Raw genomic sequence first — 20,803 nt, 5'->3', positions numbered from 1 at the left:
GAGTACACCTTGGATGGTTCTTTGGAGAAGAGGGCATTCATCTTCTTGGCCTCTGCTTCTCTAGTGTATCTCCTTAGCCTGGCAGCCAGTGCTGTGAGCCTTTGTTTAGCAGTCTCTAGGGATTCAGATGGAGTCAGGCCCATGTATTTTTTCAGTAGCCGAGTCTTATCCTTAATCTCCACACCCTTCTGTAGTTCCACCAGCTGACTAACATCTTTCTGAGTTGCCTTTGTCTTAGCCTCCAACCTCATTTTCCAGGAAGTGGGGAGGGTATGTACTGCTGTTCTTCTTGATCGTGTAGCCAAGCATTTCCAGGATTACAGTGGCTGTAGCATATACTAGTTCATTAGTTTGAGTTATGGTGGTAGTAGGGATTGTCATGAGGCTCTATTGGCATCTTCTAGCATACTATTTGATAGCTTGGCATACTATACTTTTAGCCTTGAAAAATGATCTTGAGAGTTGACTGTAACTATTTTATCCATGATCTTATGCCTCATATCATCTGCTGTGCTTTGTAATGGAGGGGGTGGCAGTGACATTGCAGCTTCAGGTGTTGGCTGCATATCCAGTTGTCGTTCCAAGTCTGCTTGAATCTGGGTTGTAATGTGGAGTTGGTCTATCTCAGGTTGTTAGAGCAGCTTCCTCTTCACTATGTTGAAGCATTGGGTAACTAGTTGTTTCTCAGTTAGTGTGGATGTAGGTCTTCTGTCTATCCATAGTTCCCTCATATGTTTCATATATCCCCTCTCATTAGATCTGCTGTTGTAGTAGCATTCCATCAGTTCCAAGTTCTCTTGTCTTGTCCATGTATGGTTTGTTCCAGTAGCCCACTTATCATCAGATTGTCCTGGTTCCCCAACATCTGATGTGGACCTTGTTAATCCGGGTGACGTCCGAGCCGGCATGACTCTTAGTTCATCTCACTCTCATATTGAGGTAGGCAGATGAAGCATTAGGGGGTCTTTGCCCAAGGACCCCTACTGGTAAGGTAGATATTAGCCGGGATTTGAACTCGGTCTCCTGCATCAAAGGCGGTGCTCTAACCACTACGCTATCCAGCTGTGTGTGTGTGTGTATATACATACATACATACATACATACATACATACATACATACATATCTCCAACTATATGGTATTTGTGTAAAGGAGTTTGTAATTCAGTCAGTTTGATCCAAACGTTAAAAGCAATTTAGCTGATCACTTTTCCAGTAGTTGGTAAAAAATATATATATATTTTTTGGATAGTCTATACCAGTGATGGCGAACCTATGACGTGTGTCAAAGGTGACACGCCACGATGTTTTGGGTGACACACTAGCATTCACCAGCACCCGGCAACTATTCTCCCTATTTGAGTTACCAAAGAAACTGAGTTTGTTTTACTCGTATTTCATTTTTGTAATTATTTTTCATTTCTTTATATAATACATAGCACCACACATGATTTGACTGTATTTTTTAAAAAATAAATGAATATTTAAAGAATTGTTTCTGTTTTGTTCGGTGGGGAAGGTGCCATGCCAGCAGAGTCAAGTTAGGCATTTTTCCGAATTTTTGACATGCCGAGCCCAAAAGATTCGCAATCACTGGTCTATACAGTACAGGTTCATGTTTATAAATAGGAATAAGCAGTTTTACCTAATTAAATAAATTTGTCATTATTCCCCTACAATAACAACGTACCACAGTGTTTCTTCCCTGTTATTTTGCCTTCTTATCAGTCATGGATTCAGTAAAGTGAAGGCAAGCTATAACTTTATACAAATGAATGGATGGCCCTCTGACGTGTAAAAAGAGCCAAATTGCAAGGCTTCAGCTATGCTAGAATGAACTTTTTTTTCCCCCACTTAGGGAAAAAAGGCTGACGCTCCTGAAGCAGTCTCCAGTTAGGATAAGCAAAAAAACTACTTTCCAACAAGGATCAGAGTTCCTGTTTTACTTTGTGATAACTGGACAGTTTCCCCTATTTTTTTCTGCTCTTTTACAGATGGGATGTTAAAGAAGGTGATGAGATGTCCTTTTTAAAAGATGAACTCGATAATCAGGTGAGTTTATGAAATATTTGCCCAGATATATGAAAGGAGACAAAATAATATAGTCCCTGGACTCAGTTCATACACTGAATTAAGCCATGGCTTGTTCTGAGCCATAGTGTATTGAATAAACTGGAGTAGCTGGGTTCATACATAACATGATGAAACCAACAGGTTATGAACCCAAGATACTGAATTTTAGTGCAGTATGAATCCAGACAGGATAACTTATTTTAAGGGCTTCCCAGGCAAAATTCAGGATAAAAGACAGTTGCTGGAGCTTTGAGGTTTTGGTCACCAGCATTCTGACAGAATCAGCCTTCACAAGGTTACTTGGTCCTGATCTTATTCCTAAGTTAGGATGAATTGCATTTCATTTTAAATTATAAAAAATATTTCCAAACACACATGCAGATATGTTAGCAAAGTATAAACATTTCTTCTGGGGTGGTGGACTGAAGACTCTGGCAGAATGAAGAGCCAGCAAGTAGATCCGCTCTTTGTAATTCCTCTCCGGACAAGAAGAGGACTTGAGATCACCCACAAGTGCTCCAGACAGTTGCTCCTTGAGAGAAGACCACACAACATATTAAAGCCATAGTATAATTTGTTTAAACTTAGCATCTTGTCTGAACCTAGCAAACCTAGTGAAGGAGATCTCATCCATTCTCCCAGCCTCTGCTTTGTTTTGCCTAATGATAGGGCCAGCCATGATGTTTATTTATTTATTAAAATTATATCCAGCACAATCTAGCAACTCTCAGTGGTAAAGATATTTGCACAGGCTAGACAATGATTTAGAAAAAGATGTTTCTGTTCACACATAATGCTAAATAGTTGCTGGTGGCAAAATGCTTTCTTTTGGCAGTTTTTTTTTTCATTATTTTTTCTGATTGTTTGTTTTCTGGATCTTTCCCTTTGCCTTTCCTTGGGATTTTAACTAGGAAAATAATGCTGGAAAAAGAGTTTACCTCCTCCTTTCCCAGGCTCCATTCAATTGTTATACCACCTTACATCAGAAACATCTCAGAAACAACCAACAGATTATTACAACCACATGGCATTATCATAGCACACAAACCAGCTACATCCAAAACATCTTAAGTAAACCAAAAGACCCAGCAGCCCAAGAAGAAAAAACAGGAATCATCTACAATATACAGTATAAGGACTGTAACAGCCACTATGTAGGACAGACAGGCAGAAGACTAGCAGAGCACATCCATGAACACCAACTAGCACTCAGAAGACACAATGAAAATTCCTTAATCTCACAACACTCAACCATAGTTTCAATTGGGAAACTGTGAGCATCCTAGATCAAGTCAAACCCAAAAACGCTAGGGAATCCCTGGAAACTTGGCATTCAGACAAATCAGTCATCAATAGACACATAGAGATAAACCACATTTACACACCTTTCAAAAGAGGCAATAAGAAAGCTAAGAAGGAAACAAAAAGACCAGACACATCCTCTTCTGCAGCCTACACCCAGTTAATCAGGGATTAACACCATTAACCATTAACACCAGGGATTAACACCATTAATCAGGGATTAACACCAGACAAACAAGCAGAATCAAGGAACTACCAAGGAGACAAACAATCAAGCAGGCAAACAATCAAGCAGAAAACAATAATCAAGGAGAAAACCACACCCCCACTAACCCTGGCAGGGCAAGCTACTGTATGTAAACAGGGAGCAAACCCCACACTCGCACTGATGATGTTATCTAGTCGGGTAATGAAACATCTGCGATCAAACAACCAAGCTCAGAGAGCACAAATGTTTATACTTGTTGGGATGAAGGAGGAAGTCATTTCTTCATATATTTCTTTTCTTTTTCTTTACTATATTCTTTTTTTTCTTTTCTATTTTTTTCTATTTTCTTCTGTACTTTCTATTTTTTCTATTTTTTCTTTTATTGTTTTAGTTTGTATTAGTTTTTTATCATTGTAAATACTACTATTAAATAGTATTTAATAATACTATTAAGAAAAGGAATTGCAAAATGGTTGTTTCTGCTGCTGCTGTTATTAATTCAGTTTACATCTGCTTTTCTAGCCAAAGGCACACAAGGCAGGTAATAATAAAATATTAGTAAGTAAAAATGGATAAAAACATGTATTATAAATGATTAAAATGGATAAAAACATATATATTATATTAACCTGAAAAACTCTGGTAAAAGTGACAAGTCCCCAAGGAATTTCAGAGTTTGAGAGCAATACAGCAGAAGCATCTGTCTCTCTAAGCCTGAAAAACTGAGACATTTTTAGGATTCCTGCTGACCTTAACATCTGGACTTTAATGTGCCAAGATAGGCAATCTCTTAGGCAGTTAGGTTCCAAACTGTTTTAAAAATAAAAAACAACACCTAAAATTGGGCCTGGAAAGCAGGGTAGATAGGTCTTCAAAGTGTGTGTAATATGCATCTGAATTCATACTTCAGTTAGCAACCTAGCTGTTGTCTTTTGCAAAAAATTAACATTTCTGGACTCCCCTCGAGGATAGCTCCATGTAGAGTACGGTACAGCAATCAAGTCAGGATATCATTAAACATGGGTACCTATTGCCAGGTCTGTTTGGCATGTCAGCAGTCATCTTTGAAGTCGGGGAGATGATGGCAAGCTAGGGAAATGAGCTACTGCAGCTACCTGCCCCAGTGGATCAGAAAAAGTGGCAGGTAGCTGATGTAGTACAAATAATACCATCATCCTTTCCAAATAACATGGCCACATCTGTTGTAACCGGTGAGGTGAGGTTATAGGAGACCAGTGTCTTTACTCTGCCCCAGTGCTATGGAATGCTGCCAGTAATTGCAGCTGATGTAAAAACATGATTAACCTGTGTTAGTTAATTCTGCATGTGCACTTTGAGGTAAGTTGCTATGGATATACAATCACTATTGTTATTGTAGGTATTGTTCACCATCCAGTTATTGCTTAAGATGGGCAGCTATATTTATTTATTTATAAATAAATTTTTAAAATCTAAATAAATAAATTTCCTAAATAAATTATTTAGCACACTGTGTTGAAGAATAAGGGGTTTCAATATGACTTTGATCATCACCTACACTTCGATACAATGAAATCCAGTTGCTGTACTTGAGTTTTTCACATCAGTAATAAAGGTGAACTTCCTCACTTCTGGTAGATCATTACAGCTGACACTAATAGCTTTGGGTGGGTCACTTGTTTCTTTAAATGAACAAAACAATATGACTTAATTCAAGTTGTTTATTTTTTGTCCTGCCATTTTAGCGATCAATTAGAGTGGAAGAACAAAAGAATCAAACTCTGGTTGGTGAAGCAGGGAAGGAGCATCATTCCCTAACTGCATTAGAGAATTATATAAAGCTAAAAGAGTCTAATATTTCCATGCCACAGGCCAAAAGAGGTCAAGTGGATCCATCTTCAAGGGAAGCCCAAGGCCCAAATGAAAAAACCAGAACGAGCCTTATCCAGGATGTCAGCAGAGATGAGACTGAGGTAAATTTCAAACTCAGTAAGGCAATGTCCGGGCCTGATTTGTCTCCCAAGACTACCTATAAGAATAGCTGCCAGGAAATATCCAGAGTGAAGGCTTTTAGAGATGTGATTCAAGAAATCCATGAAAACTGCTTAGATAAAAACACATATTCTGAAAGGCCCTCTGAGGAGGATTGTGCTGACAACTTTAACAAGCTGCCAAGCGTGATGGAAACAGGTAGTGGAGTCCAGGAATTGTCAATAATGAGACCAACAGGAGAAATCCAAATTGGAAGCCTCAAGAAGCAGGTAGTTCTTGGGACAGAAGGGAATGGCACAGCCTGCCTTGCACATGGGGAATCGAAGACTTCAGTTGGAGAAATTCAAGAGATAAAGAATGAATATGCACCAGAAGGAACAAAAATGTGCAGCATGAAGCAAGACCGCCCTGAGTCATGCAATAAGGAAGCACATAATTAATCTGAGAATGAATTAGGCTCCCAACAGGCTGAAGGTTAGTGAATCCTCACTGTATGGCATTTTGTTCATCTATGTAGACTTATAGTGTATACTGGCTTAAGACTCAGGGCAGGCAATCAACTGATACCTAAAAGATATGGGGTGCAGTCCCCCAGAAATGTTCTTGCTGAAGCCTTATCGATATAACCATCAAAATGCAAGATCTGAGTCAATATGCTTCCTTTAAGAACGCTAAGATTTGAGGGATGAGGAAGTATTCTATTCACCTGGTTTAAACTGAGGTGACATAGCTTGCAGATTCAGAATACTCCAGGATATGTCATGTTTGATGAAGAGCATGTCTACATGAGGGCAACAACAATGATAAAGGCTTAGAGATCAAAGCTTAGGAGGAACATTTGAAAGAGGTGTGTATGTTTATCCTAGAGAAAATATGATTAAGAGGTGATAACTATATTCAAGTGTTTGGAAGTCTGGGAGATAGATGATAGAAGAATTATTGTTCTGCAGGGTAAGATACAAACCAGTAGGCTAAAAATCATGAAGATCTTCCTGATGGGAAGTGGAAGTTGTAAGATATTTTTCAGCAGAGACTGGCTCTTTCTGTCAGAGTTTCTGTTGCAATAGACTTCTTGCTCTGCTGAAGATTGTACTAGGTTTCTTCTGAAGTTTCTTCCAAGCCTGGGACTGTGTAAAGAAACAAATGGGTTTTTTTTTTAAGCTTTAAGCTTTATATTTGACCTGCTCTGCTTATTTGCAGAGGGAAGAGATTCCATTAAACAGAAGGAGATGTGAGAATCAAGAGAAAAATCCTTTCTCTTAATTTTTTAAATCCTATGCTATAATGTTAGTATTTCCCTGATTGCTCAGAAATTACTTTCTTGTTAGTATTTTATCGCTAGATAGAATATCTGGCTTCTTTTTGATTTTACACATTTCCACATAAGATTGCCATTTCTCTTCATCCTGATACCCATCAGGAGAGTTTTTGCATCAGACTTCACATGTAGACCTGTTAGGGGTGATTTGTTTTTAAAATACAACAATTTAACTCTTTCCTACTTGAGCCTAATCCATCAGTATAATTTCTTGCAGAAAATTATGAAGTATAGTGAGCTGCCTAGCTGGCATGTGGCATGCCTGGGCTCACACAGCTGAGGCTCCACCTTTATTTCCTGGCAGACTAAATGCCCATTTGCATATCTAACTGTCAGTTCTTCCACCCACAAGGCACATGTCAAGAGGCCATATGTAGGCCTTACCAAGTCTTGTCTAAAATCTCCTGAGCTTTCACTGTAATATGCTGTGCTTCTACTTATTTATTTAATTTATTTATTAAAACGTTTAAACTGCCCAATAGCCAAAACATGCTAAAAGATACAATTTGAAGAAAAAGATATACAGTAAAATCAAAGAAAATGCAAAAACTATGACAGGAAAAAAGAGCATATGTTTGGAGACAAACATCTTTGTGTAGACTTAAAAAAAAATCTTAAATTCAACAAACAGAAATTCATATATTTGTAATAATAAGGAACTGAGACAAACTGAAATTGACAGATTCATAAGAAGTAACCGAGAGGAAATGAAACTGATAGATTTGCTTATACTTAGTTGTGCAAGTTTTCTCTTTTGATTTTGTACAGTGACTACCATAACAGCGATGGCATCAAAACGATCATAATAATGCTGTGACTATAGACTTGTGTCATGAGATCTGACACAAATTCATAAGTTGGAGTATTTGTGAGAAGATGTCATCAATCATGTATTATCATTTGCCCCCATCCATGGACCGCCATGCTTTGTCTGTGTGTCTCTCCTACACTGTAGGCCAAGGAGTGTTTCCCCATGCTATGGAAGAAGCTTCAGTGTGGCGGGAGAAGCTTCTTAGTAGGGTGGGGCACAAAAAAGGATGGGTCTCATATTCCAGAGAGCTAATGGCAAACACATGGGGTGGCAGACAAAAAGAAGAAAAAGAGTATTCTCTTTCACTTAGCCCATAAACTGTGACTTAACAGTGACTTATAGTTTTAACTGTTGACTTGTTCAGTAGTTCAGCATGATTTAGGGACCAGGGAAGAGAACATTGTTCATGTTCTATAAGTTAGAAGAAAACATGCTGAAGCACCTTTACGGTAATTTTGATTTTCCTAAGCCAAGGTGGTCAACTTAAGGCTAAAAGCTTTGTGGCCCCCACAAACCAAAATGGTTCCCACCACTGTAAGGCAAAAATTACTCCCAAACTGTGCTGTGAATCCTAAAGTAGGCTTAACTCATTTTAATGAAATTAAACTCAGACAACAGGATATCTTGGCTTGCTGAATTTGCCTCATTATCCAACCCACTATGGCCTTAATTCTTTCCAAACAATGTTTTAATAAGTGTGGCCTCTGGAAACCAAAAGCTGACCATCCTTGACCTAAGCAAAGCACAGTGTTCACAATGTCATGCTAGCATTTTAAAAACTGAGGCAAGGAGTCATAGAACACACATTTACACATGGTAACTGGAAATTACAATTCGGGGTTATTTACATTTCTCAATGTAAATTTTTCACAATGTAAATTTCACTGAAGTTAAAGCCAGCAGAAAAATATCTTCTTTCTTCACAACTAGATGATTACTTGGGACGATTGCTATATTATTACCCATCATTCTTAATCATCCTTAAATTGTAGCTTCATGATGTGTGGAGAGCATCCAGAGAAAAAGGCGAGTCTAAGGAATCTCTACTTTCCCTGAGGCAGTGGGTGACCTCCTTGCTCAGGACCACACAATATCACTATCTCCAGTTTTTCCACTGGTGCTTTGTCTCCTAGAAACTTTATTATCCTCATAGTTTTCATCTTCTGCTTCAGAATGCCAAGAAATAAATTTTTACCCAAAATGGAAACTTAGAATCCTTTGCAGGAACTTAAAGAGAGTGCTGGGAACTCATAAAGGAAAGAATCCACAGAGACTTTGTCATTCATTTCTCTCAAGGTAATTTCAAGATTCAAGAAGCAACACAGCTGGGGAAATTTCCAAAGAAACCTGGGACTGACATCAGTCTTCTCCCCTGGTGTAAGCAAGAACAGCACAGCCAAAGCCTTGCATGGAGTGGATTTGAGGACAGATGTAGGAGGTCAGCTTTAGAATAAGAAGGAACACTGAACATTAGTATGACCGAGCAACACAAATTACTCGTCTCAATAGATGCAAGAAATTGGTTGTTTTCCTCTCCCCAGTGAGCTGCCATTTTATGTATGGGAGAATGTGAATAACAACACAATTACTTTCAGAATTTAGCTGGAGGAACAACTGTGATTTGACCAAAATGTCTGAAATTGACTGAATAATTCAAGGAAAAATACTCTGAAACAAGAATTGAGTCTTGCTCCAACTGTACTCCTCCAAATGTTTTCATCGTAGTTACTTGGAAATTCATACATGTACAGTATATGAAACAGAAACATGATCGTTAATTTTTTTATTGGTTTATATTAACAATGCTGGTTTTGACCCATCTGGCATTTCATCTAGCTTTTCTTTGTGATTACTGAGCATTAAAAATCTGTCAGCAAGATGCAAATTCTTGCATTTGAAATATGAATACTGCTAAGTGCCTATTCAGCAATTCTGAAAAGGCACTGCAGTATCCTGAAGAGAAATCCATTCTCCTGCCCTCTCCCTTTCTGGTAAACAGCCAAACAGCTCTTGCAGTGCATAGCTAACACAGAAAAATCAAAGCGGAGTCAGTCGATCTTCCCTCCTTACGAAAATCTTAGAAGTCACTGATAACTTTACATCTTGAAATAAATAATTACTCATTCTCAGGATTACAACTTCCAAGTTAATACCTTCTTGAAGAACATTTGCACAGTTGAGGTATACTGTTCTAAATAAATATGTAACTATCTGGTTCTAGCTGTACAAATGTAGGAACAGAGATCAAGGAGAAAATCAGCCATTATTTATAACTAAAGTTCTTCCAGGGATTAGGGTGCTTTCCCACTTTGAATCTGAATGAGCTTGAGTAAAAACAAATCCAGTAACATTCTGGAACCCTAGCCAAAAAAATGATGCTTTTGGCTTGTTGTACATGAGCTTTTGGTCAGTGTCCTGTGATCCATAATGCAAATCAAGATGTGTTAGTGAGAGGTTGGAAGCCAAGAAGCAGATTACAGAAAAAAGGCAAAGAAGTTGAAAGGAACAAGAGCAAAGAAGGCTCAACATTGCTTCACAGACAATTGCATTCGTAGAGCAACTGGCAATACTTGGAAGTTCTGAGCCTTAAAGGCTGTTTTGGGCTCAAGGGCTGTACATTCTGTATCTAAGAGAAAGGATTTGTATAGTGTGATCTATTTGCAGAACAGGTCTCATGTAGATTGATACTGATCCCTGCATCATCTTCAATAGTTCAGGGGTCATTTTCATATTTTCAAGGTCTATGCATCCCTCAAACATCATACAATAACATGTTCCTTCCTCTTAAGAACAAGGTCCATCTGTAATAGGGAAGAAGGGCAAGTCAGTATAATGGGACAGATGATAAATCAAGGAATGTATGTTTCAGGTTAGTTAGCTCTTTCCCTTTCCTTAGTATCGGTTTTGCTGCTTGCATGGGGATCGTTTAGTTAATCATTTTACCAATGCCAAGATGGCATTCACACAGCTAACAATACATTATTTATACAAGTAAATAGGAAGTGTTGTGGGCTTGATCTAGAATGGAATCCTAGTTCACATAGGATTTCCTATTTAAATAACCTATTTAATCACCCCTTTTACCTATCACTGCTATTTAGATGAGAAAAGAAGTTTTATTCCAATATAATGAAAATAGTGCAGCCTCCATAATTCAGGTAAAGACTATAGCAGGGGACAAAGTTTAACCTTCCCTGTCCTGCCTTCTGGATGCCTAATCCTCACTGGACTTCTATGGCTGCAATTTACTTTTCAAGAGCTACTTAAGGAAGTGCTAATTGTGTAAGTAGCTTCTCACCTCGTTCAAAGGAGACTACTATATGTATATCTGAAATTGTCAGCCCTTCAGAGTTGTTGAGATCAGGAAACAGACTCCATAAGAAGACTAGAACTATACTTTATTGAGATAGGCTATATTAACAGAATATTGCTAGTCTGTGTTTTTCCTCCACTGTATATCTCACTGAATCAGGGAGGAGCCAGTCTAATTCTCTTCCTAATACTACCTATTTTCCCAGGAGTCAAGAAATGCTTCTGTCCTTTTTGTTTTTGTAATGGCTTTGCCATATTTCCCTCAAAGCCATTTCTCAGACTCTCTACAGAAATAACTCCAAGAACAATGTGTGAGGGACATGTCAAAGTGGGTTTCAGCCTGTTTGAAGAAGCAGGTTCCATTTTGATCTGAAAAACACTGGTTTGGCCAAGCAGGCATACTTAACAACAAAATCAAGAGAAAGCTTAAATAGGTAAAGGCTTTGGGTGAATGGAAAAGAAGGCCGAAGACCATTTATCAACTTTGTCCTTTCATTCCTGTCCTTAGAAACAGAGCCTTTGGAACCTAACTGTTTGAAAAGGTTGGAAATGGGAATTGTCTCCCTCCTTCTGAGATAATCTAGAGCAGTGTTTCTCAACCTCAGCCGCTTTAAGATGTGTGGGCTCCAACTCTCAGAATTCTCCAGCCCGCATGCTTGCTGGGGAATTCTGGGAGTTGGAGCCCACACATCTTAAAGCGGCTGAGGTTGAGAAACACTGCTCTAGATCTTAAAAAAAAAATCCTGCTTGTGATGTTCCAATTTATTGAACGTTATGCAGTATAAGCATGGGCCTACAAGAGCCAATATTTTGTTGACTGGATTCCTGTTATGGGACAAAACTTCTGCAGAGAAATGCTCTGCCAAATCTGGAATCATCTGGCTCTCACTATCTCAGTATCTCATCAGAAAAAGAATGTTTTGTTATTTTATTCTCTGGGTAGTTGTGTGAGCAAAAAGCTTCTAAATTACAGGTTGCATTAATTATTTTTATTTAGAGCCATTCCAATTTGTTTTCAGGTATGAAAAAAAACTCTGATTGCCCCAGGAGCTGGCGTATTATCTAAGATTGGGGAGAGGGAAATTCTATATTAGTTCTCCTGGACCTTACAACTATTCAGTACCATCAGTCATGATATATTTTTGCTGTCCTCTATCTGACTGGGGCCAAATAGATAGTCAAAGTGTTGTAATCATTCTGGTCCTTCCAAGATGAGCAATCATAGAAAGTAATGATCCAAGATTTCTTTTCCATCTCATGACCACTGTAGTGCAACCTTGCTCTGCAAACTTCTAACATCTGTGTGAAACCACTGGGAAAGTAATTCAAAGGTTTAAAAAGAAACATCAATATGTAGATAATTTTCTGAACTGAGGGAGAATGTAGAATTGTCTAGAAGTAGTTTTAAGATGGTTACGGTGAAGAAGCTGAGATTTACTTGAGAAAAGATGGAAATATTCTGGAGAAAGTTAGGGACCAATTTAGATTACATCTGGTCTTAGATGAGGGAGGACCTGAAAGACCAAGTGCACAGTTTTTGAGTACTCCTGGATTTAGTAGTAACAAGACTCAATGCTGCTTCATAGTGTAGATGAACAATAATATTTTTCACCAGCTCATAATTGTATGTCAGTTGTAACCAGTTGTGTCCAGCAAGGTTTGATCTACTCTCATTTAGAATAATCTCCAGACCAGGCCACCATAATTGGTGTTACATAGGGTTGCCTTTAAAGGTAGTTCAGAGTCTTCAGTTAGCACAGAATGTCACTGCCTTAATCTTGATGGGAACCAGACAGTCAGTACTTGTAGCACTGAGAGTATGCAAGCTGTTGGTTTTACCCTTTAAAACCCTTTACCTTAAATAGTTTGGAACTCTGTAGAGCTCTTTGCTCCCATTCCAGCCTGCCTAACTTTAAAATCAGCAACACAGACCCTTCTCGCTTTGTCTGTTGGCAAAGCAAGTGCATTGAAGAATACAAACGAGAGGGTCTTTTAGCCCTCTGGGGAAAAAAATTGCCTGTTAAGAGTCCTGGCCTTTGCTTTGAAGGCCCCATTTGTTTTCCTCCTTATTCTCTTGAATTATGGTTTAGCTGTCCCTGTGACATTTTGAGCTGGGAAATGGTTAGTGTTACTTCTGGCATGTACTAATTTGGGCCGTTTCATTACTATATTGAATTTAACTACCTAAGGTGCCAATTCATGAGAGAGAATAAATGCACATCATCAGGCCAGAATTATGAGTCTGGGGTGACCCTGTGCATTGTAGCAAAATAAGTTTCTCTGTTGTGGTATTTGCCCTGTGGAATAACATCCCTCAGAGATCCATACGGCTCCCATCCTGACTATATGCCAAAGTCCTTGAAAACCTGGCTGTTCTCCCAAGTCTTGGGATAGGATGGGTGGTAAGCCCCATCAGTTGCTTCTTTGGGACACTATGTATGTTTTCTCTTATTCTTTTTCACTATTTTATGGTTCTTTTTAAAAGTGTAAGCTGCCCAGGGTTGTCAGGAGTTGGACAGCCTCTACATTTAATTATTTAAGTAATTAAGTAATTTAATAAGGAAGGTGTCACAGAGTTTGCTCCCTGAAATCCAGCCTGCTCAAAGCCTGGGCCCTGGCAAGGAGATGGATCCATTCAAAATGCTGAGAGGGCACTGAAAGCACTTCGATCACTGAGCCTTCTACCAGGCAGCTGCGTTAGCCTCAATGTTCATGTGTCATTGAAATGTTTCTCCTCTTTTAAAAGCTATTAAATGATAGGCCTGGAGAAATAAATTCTACATGAAAATACAAATAACACAGGCTAACCAGGTGCCCTTCAGTTTTAAATAATTTTTATGTGCTTCAAGAGATACAAGTAAAAAGAAAAAGAAAATAGGGGGAAAAGGTAAGTAGAAACAAATAAAAGGATGTCTTTGAGATATGAAGGAAAAAAGAGTCCAGTCTAAAATACAGCATTAAATTTTGGCCACGTGGAATAATATTTTCCACTCTTTTCTTGATGTTGATAGCCAGGTAAGAGAGAGCAAACACACATCATCATGTCATGATGATGAGTCTGGGTGACCCTACCTACTATAGTAAAATGAGCTGCTTGTAATGTCTCAGACTTGGTAAATTCAGAATTTCCAGGATACAATTCATCATTGCATTGACACCTTGTCCCTTACCCCTTTTCCCAATACCATGTTAAAAACTTCACAGCTATTGAGGTCCAGATTTTCAGGACTGTAACTCCACTAATTGCTTGTGGCCATGCTAACTGGGAGTTATGGAATAGCAGAACTCTCTTAGGGAAGATTGGCACAGGATATACAGGGTAAGAGAGGAAAAAGTAAATACTAGAAAAGAAAATCCTTCATGCTTTAAAAAGAGAAAATATGACTGCATGGATCATGTTTCATAAGCTATCATGACAGTTGGAAGGGAACAGCGTGGGATGTTATTCCTCCAATATCTGGGAGAGGGCACAGTTACAATTCCCTGGCAAGAACTCCAACATGTTCCTGGAGTCTCTTCTGCATAGGCACAGAGCCATCATTGGAATCACTCAGAAACCACAAAGAAGAAAGGAGTTCCTTCACCAAGGTCACCTAGTAAATGGAGAGATGTTGCACTCCCAGACCAAAAATCTCCATGCTGTTCATTAGACCCCACAGGCTCCCAAAGGAATTCAGCCACTAAAGATAGAATCAGAGCCATAAAATCCCATCTGAGATTACTGTTTCATTCTGTCAGCGTTAGGCAAGTAACTGGTTTTGTTTTGGGTGGATGGGTGATGAGAAGAATTGGAGAAGTTTCAGCCCCTCTTATAGCAGGGGCCATTTACAGCATGTTCATCACAATATTTGGATTTCCAAGTCAGCTTTCCCGAGCTAGTGCCTTCCAACATGTCTGGCCTCTTCCCATATCATAACGCATTGCACTAGTTGGGAATGATGGGAGTTGAGGTCCAATCCATTTGGAGGCCACCAAGATAGAGAAAGCAGTGATAAGCATCTATACTAAATTATTCCAGATGGGATTCTGGATGGGCCCCATCTGCTGTTTTCATTTATTGCTCAGCAGTCCTTTACCAGCAGATCATTTTGATGTTCTCTTTTGTTTCCTAGAACAGAGCTGATAAAGCAAGTCTGTTTACAAAAGACCATAAGTACAATTTCCCTCTTTGCCACTGCAGGCAATGCCCACCTGTCAAGTTGGACATTCAGTGTCCTGAAATTGCCTATTCAATTTTGGCAACATACCCTAGCACACACCTTTGTCCCCTGGGGGGCGGGGCAGCAGCTTCCAAAAGAAAAGGAATCCTGACACTTTTATGTTATCCCAAACTTGGATTTTCCACCTCACATACATACTGCAGGCATATTATCTGTTGCATGCACTTTATTTTAATTCATTATTAATCTTAATTAAAAAGTGGGAACAGTGGTTAGACTGTTATTTCTGAAATGAAGCAGCATTTACACTGAACTTGTTTCTGCTTGAATTTTATAAATAGTTGACCAGTTAGGGACAATTAGGAGGAAACAACAAACAGCTTAATAATAAAATGGCTGAGGAAAGTCTGGGAGGCAGGAGGGTTATATTGGGGCTTTGAAAAAGTGTGATAATACAATGGAAGTGGGGAGCAGCAGGCAGAGCAAATTTAGGACTGTAGTTCATTAAGGTTTTTCTATAATACTTATTTCTCTTTAACCTGCCAGGTTTTGTACTTGTGACTTATAATTAAACTTCCTAATTGAATAGGGGAAACAATACTGTTAAATGTGAATAGATGTTCCCCACCTGGCATCTCATCAGAGCAAATTGATGGTTGGGTACATGTACAGGGAACAGGCAGTTTAGTATAGTTCAAGGCCATATCATGGTATGATGGATTGAGAAATCAGATATGCAGAAATTATGTTTCATATTTATTGTGTGGGTGGCTCTGATATTGGGGCAAAGACACGGGCATTCCAAAACGCGATGTTGGCATTTCTGGCAAACACTATCTAGACCAGTGTTTCTCAAACTTGGCAACTTTAAGACGTGTGGACTTCAACTCCCAGAATTCCCCAGCCAGCATGTTGAAGTTCACATATCTTAAAGTTGCCAAGTTTGAAAAACACTGGTCTAGACTTTTTCAAGGATTGCAAACAAATCCATTGGATGGGTCGGATAGGTTTTTGCATAGCCTTGGGCTTAACCCAGTTTAAAGAAGAAGTTCAAATGACCAATCCCTCTAAAGGAAGATCCTGGCTCCAATGATGTGTGTGACATGACGTTGCCCCCTTTGCACCATTGTCCTCATTGCAATGCCCCCCCCCCCAGAACATTAACTACCCCTGGTCAAGGGTGTCTGCAGGGGATGGGGAAAGTGGAGATGGTGGTTTCAGGGAGGAGCCTGCCCTATGAGTAGCATATTATTTATTAGAAATGACAAGTTATTTATTAGAATTCATTTAAGAGCTGATAAAGCAAGTCTGGTTACAGAAGACCACATTCCTCCCCAATGCTATGCTTCTGCATCTGACTTTACCTTCCTGATTCCAATCAGCACACCTGCTGCAAGCAACATCCACCAGTGAAGCAGAGAGTTATGTCCTGAAATTGTCTATTCAATATGGACAACTTTCCCCAGAGCACATCTGTGTCCAGGTAGGGGCACAAGCAGTGATCATTTAATGCAATCCTAAGCATAATTCCCATCCATTGCTCTTCCAGCAAGACACTAAGGTATATTAATGGGGTATAGAAAGCTTGAACCAGCCAAGTTGCTTCATTGGGTTAAGCTGCGGGAGGACATCCCAGGGCCATGGAATATATCAAGTCATCTTCTCTCAAGTTTGATTTTACTCTAAGTGGAGAGAAATTTGAAAAGCCTCTTATGGCTTCTCTAGAAGTCCATAAAATGGTTCTAATACCACAGTTTCAGAAAGGGAGAAAAGGAAGTCTGGTGTGAGATTTCTTGGGCATGAATCTGTCCTTTTGACTCCACTATTGCTCCCAAAGAAGCTCTGTGGGTCTTAGTCTAGAAGTGTTATCCATTAATTCCTTATTATTGGTTAAAAATGCCGCCTTCTTCGCTTCTGCCCTGCCAGAATCCTGGCAGTACTCTTCATTTGTAGACATGATTGTAGTCATGTCCTTCTACTTTTTAACAGGCTCCATTAAGTTCCACATGAAAACACTTTTGGAATTCAGTCTTTTGTTCTCAGAGATCCAACAGTAGAATATAAAAATAAGATCAGCAGCAGGTGAGATTTAAAGACACAGGATGCACTATATTTCCTACAAAACTCTTGACTCTTGCTATGCATATGTATTTGTTTTCTCTTGATTTCTGCATCGCTACACTACAAAATTGTATCATTTTACTGCAGTTGAGTTGTTATAACCTTTCCTGACTATTGTAGGGGGGAACACAGGTACTGATAGTTACGGTCAAGATCTTGACCTCTATCCCCTATCCTACCATTCATAAGCTATAGCTTCCTGGGGAGAAAGAAGTATCATAAAATCAAGTTTAGGCTACAAGGTGGTTGAAGTCTATTGAAGAGCCTGCATTAACTTGATGTGATGTTTTTTCTTTAGAAGACTATGATGCTAGTTAGTTTCTATTTTCCAATGTTTAAATGAGATTGTTGACTGACATAGCTGAGCAGTGAGCGAATCTTTCCAGAAATAAGGGAAATGTTTTTATTGAATAAATGTTGTTTGAGAAATGAAGTGTTGTGGCTTTTTTAAAAAAAGGGCTGAAATTTGAGAGATCAGCAAAATTTACCATGTTAGGCTAACAGATAAATATAAAGTTCCATAAAATTAACAGCAAGCTTAACTTGTTGACATTTACAGAGCAATGTTCTTTGTCTTCTTCATGTTCCCAGATACAGGAATAATGGTTCTGCAGTTCATCATCCAGAAATCCCTTCCTGAGTTCTTGAAAACAAATGTGTGGTCCCATTTGGGGGTTTTCTATGAAGTATTGGAGGCAATTCAGATGATCAGGTGGTTGTGCTGGTTCAAAACACACTGTCCTTTTTCAGCAGCCAATAAAAGCAATTGGGTCAGGAAAAAGACTGCCACATTTTCTTACCAGTTTTCGATGAGTCCAATCACAAAAGGGAAAGTGACTGCTGCAACTGCTTTTGAGCCAGGTCCTTATAGTCACTGATTAATAGGCCATATTCATGTTTCATGCCTTTCTTTCAAACTCTTATATAAATATGACACATTTGTCCTAGTGATCTGCAATTCAACAATGATTCTCCGGCTTGTTCCTACCATGTGTAAACAAGTGACAATATTGAATACTGTATGCATCTCACCATCATAATTTACACTCTCCAGAGCTGCTCCAAATTAGTGTAGGAAAAGGTCTCCTAAGAAAAGAGCCTACTGTAGGTATTTCTGAAGTTTTTGCTCGCTGTGTATAAGCACCATCCTTCAGAGGCAGACAGCTTGGTATCTATAGACACCAATGTGCTCCCACAATAAATTCCTTGTGTCTGCTAGACTTTTTAAAAAAACACTTTCAATTTAAAACAAATTAAATGGGAAGTTGGCATATAATTCTAATTTCTAGTATAGTTGTTATTTCCAATAATGCTTTTGATCCCAACAAATAAAAATACTGTGCAGCTGTAGTGCTTTGTTTGAAAGGGTACCCACTCACCTAATAACGAGGAGTAAGAGTGGTAAAGAGCATTTGGGGGGATTAGAGTATGAGCTAGTAACATCTATCTTTGTGTCTACCCAAATTTTGTAAAAGCACCCATAACATGTTTCCCCAATAGGCCCACCAGCCCAAAAAGTTTATTTATGCCTATTTTAAAGCTCATCAATCCATTGAGTCACTAATTGGCCATTTTCCAAATTTCAATATTAAAAAAAAGATTAGTACTACTGATTCACAGCTGATATTCACTAAGAGACTAGCCCATTTAATTAGAAGTATAAGAAATTTCCCAGTAGTGGAATAGTGAAATTTCCCAATAATGGGGAATTCTATCCCAATGACACAGGTGTCCAATTACTAACTTCAAAGTTCCTGTTCTCCTCTGCTTTTTTTTCTTTAAAGCTAGCTCGGCCTAAATAGTTTGCCTCCCTGCCTGCAGTCTTATATGCTGCCTCCTTTTAATGACTCTAGGCTTAGTTCCTCCAAATCTTGAACAATCTTAAACCTCCAACAGCATTATCTGGTTTTGTATTACCGTCCCTGCCCTCCATGGCTGCGTCTAATTCAGCAGTATCACCTGCTCCAAAGGCTCTTTGGGAAAGTACAGTTCTCAGAGCCTTCCAGAAGGCTTCCAACAGGGAAGAGCCATCCAAACTTGGGGGAGGGGAGGGGAGGGGAGGGGGACTGGCTAGTCAGAGCAAAGAAAAGGCCTGCTTGTGGGCTCTTGCCCATTTAACCTCTCAAGGGGGATGAATCTATAGCCTGTTTTTGGCCTGCATTTACTGGGTGAGCAGATTCCACTTGGAATAGATGGTTCTGCAAGTACTGCACATATTCCCCAGCAACCCATCAATCCAAGGATTGGCTGGTAATTGAGTAAGACTCAAGTCCTTTGGAACAATGTTCTCCAGCAGCCTTCCCAACAGCACTGTACTAGGGTGCTCTCAAAGAAGGGAGAACCCCATAAATTTACCCAAAGAGCCACAGGTGCTATGCTTTCCTGAGTTCTGGACCCTATGTAATTTTTATAGTGATGTAGCTGTAAATCTAACCAATGGGAATGAAATGCAATGTTGGAAAAAGTAGCATTGACAGAAAGTATCCCACACATCTACTGTGCAATTGCAAACTGATTACACTCTGGGCCTTTTTAAGCCTTGAGAGTCATGGAGGCAGCAAGTACTTTCCAGCCACCCACCATCTTCCCACTCTCTTTTTTCTCACTGCATCTTCTCTCAAGACAATTATTTCTCCATTGGTCTTGATCCACTGAAGTCAATGGCCCTGTAAACTGGAGCATATTGGGAAAGCCACAAAGAAATAATAATCTGGCCTAATTAGTTTTATTGCCTTAAATGAAAAATATCGATCCATCTAATTTTATATTCAGAACCATATCTTGGATAACAGGCCCTTGCTATGCAGCTGATCCCATCTCTGCACAAGTCTCAACTCCTCTGTACATTGATAATCATGCTCAGGAAGCTGCATGTCTGCCATGGAGATAGCAGTGTCTCCCCGTTTCTGACTTGAGTTAACAGGAGGTGCACAAACTGAGTAACAGAAATTGATGGTGCACAGGCACCCACGCAAAGCCATTCTTTCTGAGAGGTAGCTGCTATTTCTCTGGCTTGCAGCCCAGAGGGTCTCTCTCTCTCTCTCTCTCCCTCTCTCTTTTGAAGCTTTGTGCAAAGAGAGGAGGGCAGCAGGGATTATGGCACTGAAACAAACAGAAGACAACCCTTTACTGGTTGGCACCGTTCAGCATTGGTGAGATTATCTTCAGCTCCACATTAAATTAGAGCAAGTTGGTTCTGATCTTCAGAGGCAGGGAATGCTAGAAAACACAGAGGCAGGTTCCACGATGGACATATTTCTAGGAAGCAATGTAGGAACACTAAGATGACTAGACGACAGAAAGACCACCTATCAAAGTATTGAAAATGTTTAACATTCTACTGAGTTGGGCCAGACACAACAAGACATGCAAGTTCCTAGCAATTTCTCTACCCATATATCCAAGAAGATTGCTCAATTCACAATAATTATCCAGAACTTTAATTATTCTCTCTCACTTCTGGTATCACTAAAGGGAAACATTATACAGTACATTTATTTCCTAATCATTCAGTGCATCTTTTTGTAGG

The 20,803-nt window shown here is 39.3% G+C and overlaps 1 protein-coding gene across 10 annotated transcripts in view; it reads left to right on the top strand.

Annotated features, from left to right (window-relative positions):
• CCDC9B (coiled-coil domain containing 9B) overlaps positions 1–18,484 on the top strand; it is a 125,713-nt gene extending 107,229 nt beyond the window's left edge. For 6 of the 10 annotated variants that reach the window (XM_088145452.1, XM_088145453.1, XM_088145451.1 and 3 more), the window contains 3 exons: positions 1,993–2,050; positions 5,306–6,026; positions 8,674–11,629. In XM_088145452.1, coding sequence (XP_088001578.1) covers positions 1,993–2,050; positions 5,306–5,992 — 745 coding nt within the window. In that variant the 3' untranslated portion in view covers positions 5,993–6,026; positions 8,674–11,629. Of the gene's footprint in view, positions 1–1,992; positions 2,051–5,305; positions 6,027–8,673; positions 11,630–11,699; positions 17,704–17,865 lie in introns of those variants that run through there. The other 4 variants (XR_015796998.1, XM_025167146.2, XM_025167148.2 and 1 more) reach the window with 4 other exon arrangements.
• Positions 18,485–20,803: the final 2,319 nt, after the last annotated feature.

Source organism: Python bivittatus, unplaced genomic scaffold (assembly GCF_059951505.1).
Source record: "Python bivittatus isolate LINGU-HERP-01145 unplaced genomic scaffold, Pbiv_v1 ctg000480_np1212, whole genome shotgun sequence".
Taxonomy (NCBI): domain Eukaryota; kingdom Metazoa; phylum Chordata; class Lepidosauria; order Squamata; family Pythonidae; genus Python; species Python bivittatus.
Note: the sequence above shows the minus strand (reverse complement) of the source record. Positions and strands in the feature narration are given on the sequence as shown.